General features: G+C 44.9%; 1 protein-coding gene across 30 annotated transcripts in view; it reads right to left on the reverse strand.

The window, feature by feature from the left end:
- Positions 1-12451, reverse strand: part of LOC121928513 (protocadherin gamma-C5-like) — a 368742-nt gene that overhangs the window by 35232 nt on the left and 321059 nt on the right. The window contains exon 1 of one of the 30 annotated variants that reach the window (XM_042463322.1): positions 9050-11814. The exons of 25 other annotated variants lie outside the window; for them this stretch is intronic. In XM_042463322.1, the coding sequence (XP_042319256.1) occupies positions 9050-11497 (2448 nt within the window). In that variant the 5' untranslated portion in view covers positions 11498-11814. Of the gene's footprint in view, positions 1-725; positions 3329-4845; positions 7550-7573; positions 7610-9049; positions 11815-12451 lie in introns of those variants that run through there. 4 more of the 30 variants (XM_042463348.1, XM_042463320.1, XM_042463351.1 and 1 more) reach the window with 4 other exon arrangements.

Here is a 12451-nt window from a genome sequence, read left to right on the forward strand (position 1 = left end):
AAAGATGCCCCTCTGAGGAAAGGGGGGAAATGGACCACCTTTGCCCCCTCCCCTGCCTCCAAAAAGGGAGGAAAGGGGAGATTTTGAGACAGATAGATAGATAGATAGATAGATAGATAGATAGATAGATAGATGTGCCATCTGACATTGGCTAGGATGCCTGGGGAGAGATCCCACCCACCCTGCACACACACACACACACACACACACACATACATATATGTCACAGCTCTGCTTCTGGATCTTGGGAAAAGGTGTGTATGTATACACACACACACACACACATATACATACACAAAAACACATGTATGTATATATACATACATAAACACATATATGTATATATAGATATATATACACACATGTATATATACATACATATACACAAACACATATGTATACATACATATATACATACATATGTATATATACATACATATACACATACGCATATATGTATATATACATACATATAGATACACACATATGTATGTATAAATACATACATATATACACACACTCACATATATGTATGTGTGTATATATATATATATATATAAGCACACATATATGTATACATACATATATATATACACACACACATGTATATATACACACACACACACACACATATACATACGTATACACACACACACACACACACACACACACAGGTGCCAAGGCTGCTGCAGAAACTTGGAAGGTGCTGCGTGGGAATCTCTCACCTTGCCAAAGCAGCTGGGTTCGGTGAGATTGCTGCAAGAGGCTGTCCTAAGAGTCAGGTTAGGCTTCATGAATACAAACTCGCTGATGTCGGAGACCGGAGAGAAACAGGAGCGGTACCCCCGGGCGGGAGGTCCCGAGGTGGCCACTTGGACGCCGATCATGGCATCACCAGGGCTCAGCTGGTAGTGGCAGTGCCCCATGGTATGGTCAAGGCCATCTTCAAGCCTGGCGGCTTGGCTCCCGCAGCATCCCAAGATGGTAGGAGCTGCCCGCACGTCGCGGCGGAGGCACCGAAACCCCAGGGCCACCAAAGCGATCAATGAGATGGTGGACACTGCAGCCAAAGAGATGATAAGATAGATGGTCAATGTGGGAGGTCCCTCACTTTCCATCGCATGAGCAGTTAATCCCAGAAAGGCTTCAGGACTGTTTTCCTCCAGAAGCACTATCACAGTGACTGAGGTAGACATGGAAGGCTCTCCTGAGTCCTTCACAACCAGGACAAGCTCCTGGGTAGGATTGTCTAGGTCCTGTATTGCTCGTGCGGTCCTTACCTCCCCACTCCGAAGGCCCATGCTGAAAAGACTGGGGTCTGTGGCTTGCTCTAAATGGTAAGAGAGCCAAGCATTTCGCCCAGAGTCCAAGTCTACAGCCATAATTTTTGTGACTAAGGCACTAGGTGAGGTAGACTGTGGAATCCGGAACTGTACAATTGCATCTGTCCCAACAAAAGGGAATCGGATCCAGGGTGCGTTGTCATTCTGATCTAGCAGGTAGACGTGTACCATGATCCTGTTACAGAGCGGAGGGGAGCCGCCATCGCAAGCCTCCACCTGGAACTGAAAATGGTTGGTATGTTCATAATCGAAGGGGCTCTCTGCAAAAACTTCCCCATTTGTTGGGTTGATGGAGACGTACGTGGTGGGATCTTCAACCAAGTCCTGCCCTGGACTGGCCAAAACAGAATAAGAAAGGCGGGAATTCTGGTCCTTATCTGCATCTGTTGCAGAAACTGTAAGAAGAACCACACCTACTGGATTGTTTTCTTCCAGGATGACTTCAAAAAACGACCTATCGAACTGAGGTGGGTTGTCATTGACATCAGCCAAAGTAATGGAGAAAGATGTATGCTGGGAGAGCGGTGGATTTCCTAAGTCAAAGGCGTAGATGGTGATGTTGAATTGAGGAGTACTCTCACGATCTAGCTGCTCACTGGTGAGCAAGGAATACTGGTGCTCGAAGTCTTTCCGAAGTTTGAAAGGAAGGTATCTGGGCAGCTGACACTGGACTTTGCCTTGATCGCCCGAGTCTTTGTCTTTGACATGTATCACAGCAACCACAGTGCCAGGAGGTGCATTTTCACTCATGGAGCTGGAGAAAGAGGTGAGAATGACTTCAGGGGCATTGTCATTAACATCTGTCACTTCTACCATAATACTGCAATGCTCTTCCATAGTAGGGGAGCCCATGTCCCTAGCCACCACTTCAATCTCATATACATTGGCCTCTTCAAAATCCAGGCTCCCTTGAACACGGATCTCTCCAGTGGTGCCATCAATAGCAAAGATTCTGCACAAGGCTTCAGAGTTATGGCTGCTGAGGGAATACTGGATCTGTCCATTGGATCCTTCATCCAGGTCTGTTGCATTCAGCTTTATCACCAAGGTTCCTGGAGGAGAGTTTTCAACCAAGCGGGAGTAGTAAGTGTGTTTGTCAAAAACTGGGTGGTTATCATTGGCATCCAGGACATGGACAGCAATTCGGATAGTACTGGATCTGGGAGTTATGCCACCATCCTCAGCTGTCAGGACCAAATGGTGGACAGCAATGTGCTCCCTGTCCAGCACTTTCTCCAGCACCAACTCTGGGAACTTGGTGCCGTCTGTGCGTGCCTTCACGTTGAGGTTGAAGTTCTCATTGGCGCTGAGGTGATAGGTCTGCAAAGTGTTTGTTCCTACATCGGGATCCTGCGCGTGCGGGATAGGGAAACGGGCACCCAGTACAGCCAGTTCATAGATCTGCAGAGCTATTGTGCTACTTGAGAATTCAGGCGCATTGTCATTGATATCCAAAATCTCCACTTCAATACGATAGAACTCCACTGGGTTTTCAATAGCAAGTTTAAGATGCAAGAAACACCGCAGGTTCTGCCCACAGAGCTGCTCCCTGTCTATCCTGTCATTGACTATTATGATGCCAGTGTTCACATTCACAGAGAAGTACTGGGAGTCGGAATCGGAAAGCACCTGCAGATTGGCAGCTGCAAGCTTTGTCACATCCATTCCTAAATCCTTAGCAACATTTCCTACAAAGGCTCCTCGAGTGAGTTCCTCTGGGACAGAGTAACGGATCTGTGCAAAACAGCCACTCAGAGACAAACAGAAAGCAAAGGCATGCAGAAGTCCCAAACGCCAGGCAGAGTTTCCTGTTCTGAGCATCATTCTGAAATCCACAGCAAAGAAGCTCTAAAACTGCAAAAAACAAGAGCTGTTTATAGCAGAGAGTGTCTCTTTTTCAACTCCCTTGGAGAACACACCACCTATCCTGAAGAGGTATGAGACATATGAGAGAGAGAAAGGGTCTGTGGTCAGTGTTTACCTCTCTCATTCATTGTTTTGGTTTGAGAGAGATTGACACAGCTGTGGAGGGGAGTGGTACCCGCCGCAGATCTTCAATGTTCACCTTCTGCTCATTGGCCAAGACTGCCTCTCTATTTATCCAATCAGCAAACTCTCTTCCAGGACAGCAACAGACTCACCAATCCCAGCCGGGAAGTTGCTACTGTGTGAAAAAGGACCGCGTAACCTGCTGTTTTTAACCTAGAGACACCAGGCTAAACGACAGACAATGGAAAACAAAGCCCAAAACCTTGTCTGGTTTGGGCTTCTGTAAGAGCTAAAGGGCCCTTCCAAGCAGGAGCCACAAAGAGACATTTGCTCTAAAAGCACAGCGAGGCTCCTCCTGTTATAGCCACAATAACACTGCCATTTGCACATTTCCTATGAAGATTTTTGCTATGAAGTTAAATGAAAGCTAGCAAGCAATGCTTCCCATGCACTGTCACTCCAAGCTTCCGGAACAATTATTTCAGCTGCTTATAGAGTTCTACATTTGTGAATTTACAACTCAAATTGAGATTCATTTCTGACAATGCCTTAACCCCCCCCCCCACCCCCAGCACATGGAAAATTCAGGGCGATGGTTGAAATACACATTTGATCACACATGAGCTGGTTTTAGAATAAATTGTATGGTGATGAATCAAGGTTCACTTTTAACTGAAAGAGAGGTTGGACGTTTATACTTGTAACCATGTCCAAAGTGTGAGCGAAGATAACCAAGGTCCAAAACACATTGCAGAAATAATCCAGTTTGAGACTTCTTTAACTGCCCTGGCTCAATGATGGGCAATTCTGAGAACTGTAGTTTTGTGAGACATTGAGCCTTCTCTGTCAGAGAAGTTAAAACACTGTTGCCAGGGCAGATAAAGCAGTCTTAAACTGGATTATTTCTGCAGTGTGTTTTACATCATCACTGCAGTGATAATCCAGGTTGGCACGATTTTAACAGCCATGGCTCAATGCTATAGAATTCTGGGAACAGTATAAAGCCATGACAGTTAAAATCATGCCAACCTGGACTGCTTTAGCTAGTTTTGTGTGACATTTTGAGAGTTTTGTGAGACATTTTGCCTGCTCTGTCAGAGAGTTCTGGTGCCACAACAAACTACAACTCCGAGAATTCCACAGCACTGAGCCAGGGCAGTTAAAACAGTCTCCGACTGCATTATTTCTGCAGCGTGTACGCAGCCTTATCATGATCAGATTAAAATGAACGACTGCCTATTATTTTATTTATTATTATTTTTTAGTTACACACCAAAGCTATCCCTTGCTCCCCCATCTCTACCTCCTGCTTCCTCTTGGAGCTGCTGACAGCACAAGGTAACAATACCATGGGAAGAAATTCACATGGTTTTACCCAACCTTCACAGTTTCTGTGGAGGTAATCCTCCTCCCCACTCTGACAAACATCACTTAGCTCTTGGTCAAGGGTCAAGTGTTATTGGAGACACAACATTTATATGTGAGGGGGAAAAAGGGCAAAATGCCACCTCACCTGGTTGGGATGGTTCAGTGTGTCAGTACGAGAAAAGAAAGAATCAAAATCCCTTGTCAAAGTGCTTGGCTGGGGGTAATCCACAGGCCTCATAAAGGTGAAATCGCTTCGGTCAGACCCTGGGGAATAGCTGGCTCTGTAGCACTGGCTCTGTGAGTCTGTGGGCCTGAGTGTAACCTCCATGTACTTCAATGTGCCATCTGAGTTCAGCTGCAGCTTTGGGCTGGACTGTTTGAATACATCCCTAGCGGGAGTGCCACTCAGGCTGCAGCAAGAGGAATCTCGCCTTTTCTTGTTCCAAAAACATTTTGCAGACAAGATGATGAAAGTAACGATGGACACAATGCTAACTGCCACCAGCGCTATGATCAGATAGAGAGTCAGGTCAGATTTTTCTTTGGGATGTGTCAGGAAGTCATGAGACTGAGGTCTTTCCTCATAAGTTTTGTCCTCCAAAGAGACCAAGAGGGAAATGGTCGTGGACATCGGGGGGTCTCCATTGTCCTTCACCAAGACAAGGATTTTCTGTGTCGTGAGATCTGTTTCTTGGAAGTCTCGAACAGTCCAAATTTCCCCAGTGTAGGGAGCCACTCGGAACAAGGAAGAGTCAGTAGACTGAGGAAGCAAGGAGTAAGACAGCCAGGCATTATGACCTGAGTCTGCATCCACTGCTGTGACTTTAGTGACCACATAGCCTGCTGGGGCAGACTGAGGAATCCTCTGGAGCGCTGACAATTCCTGGCCAGCCACTGGATACAAAACAACAGGAGCGTTATCATTCTGATCTAGTATGAAGAGGTAGACGGTGACACTGGAGCTCAGTTGAGGTGACCCAGCATCCCGCACAGTGACAGGGATTTGCAACACTTGAAGCATCTCATAGTCAAAAGAGTGCTGAGCATAGATGTTCCCATTGTCTGGGTTGATGTAAACAAAGGAAGAGAGAGGGGCATCTTGAATCTGACTGCCTGCAACTGAGTACATGAGCCTGGAATTGTCACCGTCATCAGGATCAGACGCAGACACAGTACACAGCAGAGAGCCAGGTGGGTTGTTCTCCTTTAAGAAGGAGGTGTAGAAATTCTGAGAGAAGGATGGGGCATTGTCATTAACGTCTGAAATGTTTAACAAGACAGTGACATCTGTGGTCAGAGGTGGGGACCCAGAGTCTTTGGCAGTCAGCCTGATGGTGTATTGAGAGACTGTTTCCCTGTCCAGTTTCTCATGAGTAATTAAGGAGTAGTGATTTTCAAAGGATTTAATTTTAAAGGGCAAGTTTGGTGATATTTGTAAGCTCACTTTCCCATTGGCACCTGAGTCTTGATCTCGGACATTGAAAAGCCCCACCACTGTGTCTAATGGGGTGTTTTCTGGTACTGGGTTTACCAGGGAGGTAAGCAGAACTTCTGGGGCATGGTCATTCTCATCTTCAATTTCCACCTGGATAACACAGTGGCCTTCCATCTGTGGAATGCCCTTGTCTCTAGCCCTCACATGAAGTTCATAGAAATGGGATTCTTCAAAATCCACAATTCCCTGGACATGTATCTCACCTGTGTGGGGATCCAAACTAAACAACTTCTGTATGGAATCAGATGTGTGGATTCCAAAGGAATACTGTATTTCCCCATTAGAACCTTCATCAGGGTCACTTGCATTGAGTTTGAATATAAGGGACCCTACAGGAATGTTCTCCAAAAAGCTGATCTTGTAAACTGGAAGATCAAATGCAGGCTCATTGTCATTATTATCAAGGACCACAATGGTGAGTTCTGCTGTTCCTGACAAGATGGGATCTCCTCCATCATACGCAGTCAGTATGAGCTGGTGTTCTGATTGCTGTTCTCTATCTAGAGGTTGCTCTAGCACCAGCTCTGGTAAAAGCTTGCCATCTTTCACATTTTTTACATTAAGTGAGAAGTGGGGGTTGGGACTGAGTTGGTAGGCACTGACTGCATTGCTTCCCACATCTGCATCATGTGCGCTCTCCAGAGGGAACCGTGACCCTGTGGTGGCAGACTCGGCTATCCTCAATACAAGCCACGGAGTGATGAAGCTGGGAGAATTGTCATTTATGTCCAGAATCTCCACCTCCAGGTGAAAGAGTTCCAAGGGATTTTCTATGACTACTTGGACCGGCAATATACACACTGAGTTTGCTCCGCACAGGATCTCTCGATCTATCTTTTCATTCACTATCAGAGCACCATTGGCCAAGTTAACTGCAAAGTACCTCTTGCTCTCCTCAGAGCCCAGCCGCAGCCTCCGCTTGGAAAGATCTGCCACTGTTAAGCCCAAGTCCTGAGCAACCTTCCCCACCAGGGTCCCCAGCTCCGATTCCTCCACCACAGAATACTGGATCTGTCCTGGAACCAACACCCAGTTGAACAGCAAAAACAAACCTTGTACTTGCCATTTGAAAGAGGATTGCCAGGACAATTGTGGCTTCATTTCCAAAAAGTCCTCTTCTAGAAGAAGTCTTTGTGGTATCCCAAGGATGAGGAGGTTCCGGGACCGGGATCCGTGCTGTTTTTAAAATCCCCCAGTTTTTGCTTCCAAATGAATTTAAGTAGCTTTTGAGCTTGCCTAGCTGCAGCAATAGAGTGTTAGTCAGAGAGCTGAGGGGGTGGATTGAGGGAGGGAAGTTGAATTACAGCCATAGCGACGATGGGGGAGGAAAGTCAAGGCAGAAAGAGCACCCCTGCTAAAAAAAAATCTGGATCAGCACCTGACTGGATGACAGCTCCATCCACTCTACACCATGACAACTCCACCTACACTCTTAAAGATGCAGTAACATGTAAGGTTGAGATGGCAGGACTCATCCCTTCCATTATTCACCCCTAAATGTAACTATTCAGGAGGCTGGTTCATTGCTGGCTTTGGCAGCTAAGTTTAGCAGCTCAGATTCTTGTTCTCAAGGAAACAGCACGTCCAGGAAGCATGAACGGTACAAATCCTCATTGTTCACATTAGCTAGATTCCTTCCACCTCGTCTGAACCAAAGACAAACTCTCAGCTGTAGGGAATACAGAACCATAGTCTTTCTGGCTAATCATTAGTCTGCTTTTTCACTTGCTATGAAAAAAGTATTTGTTACAGCACCGCAGAGGAAAGATATGGAGGAATACTCACAGAAACTGGCCAACCAACCTTTGGCAAAGCATCTCCATGTAAAAGTAGATGAAAAATAGCGGGGATTGCTAAGAAAATGCAGGCCTTTTCAGAATGTTCACTTCTAAGTGCACAAATAGGAACATTCAACATACAGTGCAAGAATGCAAAAGCTTCAAAAATTGCTTGAGGCTTCCTAGTTGCATTTACCGAACTCTCCAGAATTAGAACATCAGTCAGTGCAACAGTATCTCTGAGTAGATCATGGTAACAGAAAAGGAATGAAGTGGCTTTGATCAGCAGGAACCCAAAAACCAAACACTATTGAGGCAGTGTTGTGAAAGGAGAAAGGGCAGTATACAAAAGCCAAATGTTTTATATTGATATCCCTTAAATGATGGAAACACATTATCATTTTCCCTTTGGATAATAATTTGGCATTCAAGTATGAATCATGTAACTATAACCGACTCAGCGAGCAAACCATTAAGACAGGGCATTGTGTTCTCAGATCTTTTTTTTGTTTTGCCTGATGCCTGTTTACTTTCTTCCTCCTTCACCCTCTGTCTGCTTTTGAAAATACCAAAAAGATACGGATTCTACAACCTTCTTTGGAAAATTATTCAGCTCCCAAATTTCTTTTGGAACCAGAGGCAATCTGCTGCTATTCAACCTAAAACCTAGGTCCCAATAGTTTAAAAGCATTACTTCTTGTCAAATCTTTAGAAACATGTCTTTGTGCTTCTGAGTTCTTTTTAAAACAGCTTGGGTCAGCAACATGTGATCCTTGGGATGTTGCTGGATTGTAGTCCCCATAATCTGCATCCAGACTGGCTGTAAGAAATTATGGGAGTTGCAGTCCAACAATATGTGGAGAGCATACATTCCTCCCCATCCCTTGTTGCAAAGAGACAGCACATAATCTTGCACAACCTCAAATCCTAAATAAATGCTTTTAACTGACATCCTTGACCACCCTAATACAAAACCTGCAAGATAATCAAGTCACCACCACTGGCATCTTCAGATATGGACTCAAAATCAAGGAGTGCTGCCTTAAATGCTTACAGAATGGTATTTCAGATCTCACCTCATTTGGTTCCTGGGAAAGACTGCTGGCAAGAAGTGTGTCTGTGTTGTTGATATCCTGTTGAGTGACTGGTTTTCCAATCCTGACATTTCTCCCTTCTAAAAAATGAGCCTGACTAGGCCTTAGAAGAGTAAAAGGAGAAGCATCTTCTGCAATGAAGGCAGTGGGAAACTCCACTTTTTCCTCTGGGCTCAAGTGTACAGAGAAAGTGTCAAAGTGTCCCCCCATTGCCATGGGGTTTCTTCCCTTCATGTCACTGGTCCAAGCGACATCTGTGTGTCTTGATCTCAATCTTTTAAGACATTTTACAGTTAAAAATATAAAAGCTAAAGTAGAAAGTGCTGAGATCGCTATCAGTGCAATAATAAGATGCAAAGTCAGGTTGGAGAGCCCATCCTGTTCTATGCTGGATTTTCTGAGTTCTGCCATACCTAATTCATGTTCCCGTTCTAGATTAAGCATCAAAGTAGCTGTGGCAGAGAGGGGTGGTATCCCATTGTCCAAGATCTCAACAACAACCTCTTGGGAAGGAGCATCTTGTTCCATAAGGGCTCGTATTGTTCGGATCTCTCCTGTAAATGTTGAGATTTTGAAAAGGCTTGGGTCTGTGGCTTTTTGAAGCTTATAAGAAACCCATGCATTTTGTCCAGAATCTGCATCTACAGCTGTCACTTTGGTTACTAAGTAACCTTCCTGTGCAGAGAAAGGGACTGATTGCTGGGCTAGAACCCCGTTTTTCATCACAGGGTACACAATAAGGGGAGCATTATCATTCTGGTCTACGATGAAGATGGAGACAGTAACATTGGTACTAAGGGCTGGTGTACCGTTGTCCTTAGCTTGAATTTGGAAAGCCAGTTGTTGGGTTTTTTCATAGTCAAAAGAACAGCCACTGTAAATAGTGCCATTTTCTGTGATATAGACATAGGAGGAAACAGGCATTCCATTTATGATTTTCTCTACCAAAGAGTAAGACAGTTGGGAGTTCTGGCCAAGATCAGGGTCAAAAGCAGATATCGAAATAATTGGTATCCCCAGAGCATTATTCTCAGTTACAAGAGTCTGGTATGCAGAGTGCAAGAAGCTAGGTGGATTATCATTCAGATCAGATATGTTTAAAAGGAAACTACTCTGGCTTGAAAGAGGGGGAGAACCAGAATCAGTGGCTGTGATTATAACCTTATACTGTGAAATCTCCTCCCGATCTAGAGGGCCACTGGTGATCAAAGAATAATGGTTCTTAAAAGAAGGTACTATCTGGAAGGGAATATCTTCAGGGAGATGAAGCTGCACTTCTCCATTTCTGCCAGAATCCCCATCACTCACTCTGAGGAGCCCTGCTGTGGTTCCTGGGGGAGCATCTTCTGGTATTGTGGCAATTAGGGAGATGAATCTAATTTGAGGGGCATTGTCGTTTACATCTATTACCTCCACCAAGATATTGCAATGTGTGTCCATGGAGGGAGATCCTTGGTCTTTGGCCCTGACATCAATTTCGTAAGACGTGTCTTCTTCATAGTCCACAGTTCCCATGACTCTTACTTCCCCAGTCTCTTCACCAAGGCTGAAAATTTTCCGGATTTTCTGTGGCGTGTGGCTGCTAAAGGAATAGGAAACTTTCCCGTTTGGTCCTTCATCCTTGTCTATAGCATGTAAATGTACCACCAGAGCTCCCACAGGAGTATTTTCTAGTAGAGTAACTTTGTACACTGACTGATTAAAAACGGGTGGATTGTCATTGGCATCTATCACTGACACGACAATCTTAGCAGTTCCAGACTTAGCAGGAACTCCTCCATCCAAGGCTGTAAGCACCATGTGGTGAAATTGTTGTTGCTCTCTGTCCAGTGCCTTCTCCAAAATCAGTTCAGGTTTACTCCCACCTTTATGGGATTTAATACTCAGGCTGAATTGTCCACGTGGACTCAGTTGGTAGGTGCTGACTGAATTTGTACCAATGTCCAAATCTTCAGCAGTCTCTAGGGGGAAACGGGCCCCAGGCACAGCTGATTCTGCAATCTCTAAATGGGTAATAGTAGTAAGAAACATTGGATCATTATCATTCACATCCAGGAGGTCTACTTCAACACGGTAGGAAGCTGTTGGGTTTGCCAGAAGTAGCTCCAGATACAGGAGGCAGTGCAAACTGGGTCCACAAAGCTCCTCTCGGTCCAACCGCTCTTTCAGTACCAAGGCACCATTCTGAGCCTTGACTTCGAAGTACTTTTCAACCGTGCCAGACATGATCCGTAGCTGTCGGGAGACCAGCTGGGCAGCTGTGAGACCCAAGTCCTTAGCCACATCCCCCACAAAAGCCCCCGGAGGGAGCTCCTCAGGTATGGAATAATGGAGCTGGGTCATCTCGCCAGCAATCCGGAGAGAGACAGAAACCAAAAGCAAAGCTCTTACTTGCCACTGCAGATGTTGCCTTTCCTCTGAAGAGCGCATGATGTTGCCTCTGCTGGACCGCTGTCCTTTCTGATTCCAGCACAGTCAAGAATAAGACAACAGAATCCCACTTTAGAAAACAGAAGCAGTGAGAAAGCAGTGGACCATCTGCACCCCTTATCTTTTTTCCCACAGACAACCGAGCAGCAGCGCTTAGTCCATCCCAGAATCAAAAGAGGAGGGACTTTACTATTAATCAAAGCAGAGACTGGATTTCTGCACTCAGGGAAGCTTTTGATTGTATGCAATGGACCACCCATTTCCCCCTCCCCAACTCCAGCGACAGTGTGGGGGAGGTCTTAAAGTGCCAGCACAAATGTTGAAGAGCTGGAAGCCTATTTGCCAGCTGTCAGTGACTGGATTTCCCAAGATAATTATCTGAACATTAAATCCTATGTCATTACAAGCTTTTAAATTCATTAATGAATGTCACAAGTATTTAAACTCATTAATGAACATTCTTTTGTTTGGAGTGGTCAGGGTACCAAGCTTAAACAGCAAATTACATATTTTGTTGACGTCCGAATTTTATATAATCTATAAAAGGCATAAACATCAGTCAGTGCACAATTAAGTGATGCGCTACCATTTGCTACCATGAAATATAAAAGCTCTTTAAAGGATCCAAGCTGTTTGTGAGAAATTACTTAAAATGGATGACATTCAATAACAGAACTAGGACAGAACCTTGAAAGCCCGCGACTGCCTTCGCTGTCCAAACAGAGTATGCTAGGAAAGCCTATCCATGCATCCAACCATTATCTGCATCTTGGAAACGTAGTGTCAGTGGATAAATCAGATTAAACCATGCCAAAAGAAATTTAAGGGAGAGGTACTCTTATGAGTTTCATCAGCAAGAATCTGCTGTTCTCCAATACCCAATTCAGTACCTTGGGTAAGTACTTTCAAGAAACAGATTCACCAGTGTGGATAGCTCCTTTAATGGTCAGACAA

The sequence above is a fragment of the Sceloporus undulatus genome, chromosome 4 (genome assembly GCF_019175285.1).
Source record: "Sceloporus undulatus isolate JIND9_A2432 ecotype Alabama chromosome 4, SceUnd_v1.1, whole genome shotgun sequence".
Taxonomy (NCBI): domain Eukaryota; kingdom Metazoa; phylum Chordata; class Lepidosauria; order Squamata; family Phrynosomatidae; genus Sceloporus; species Sceloporus undulatus.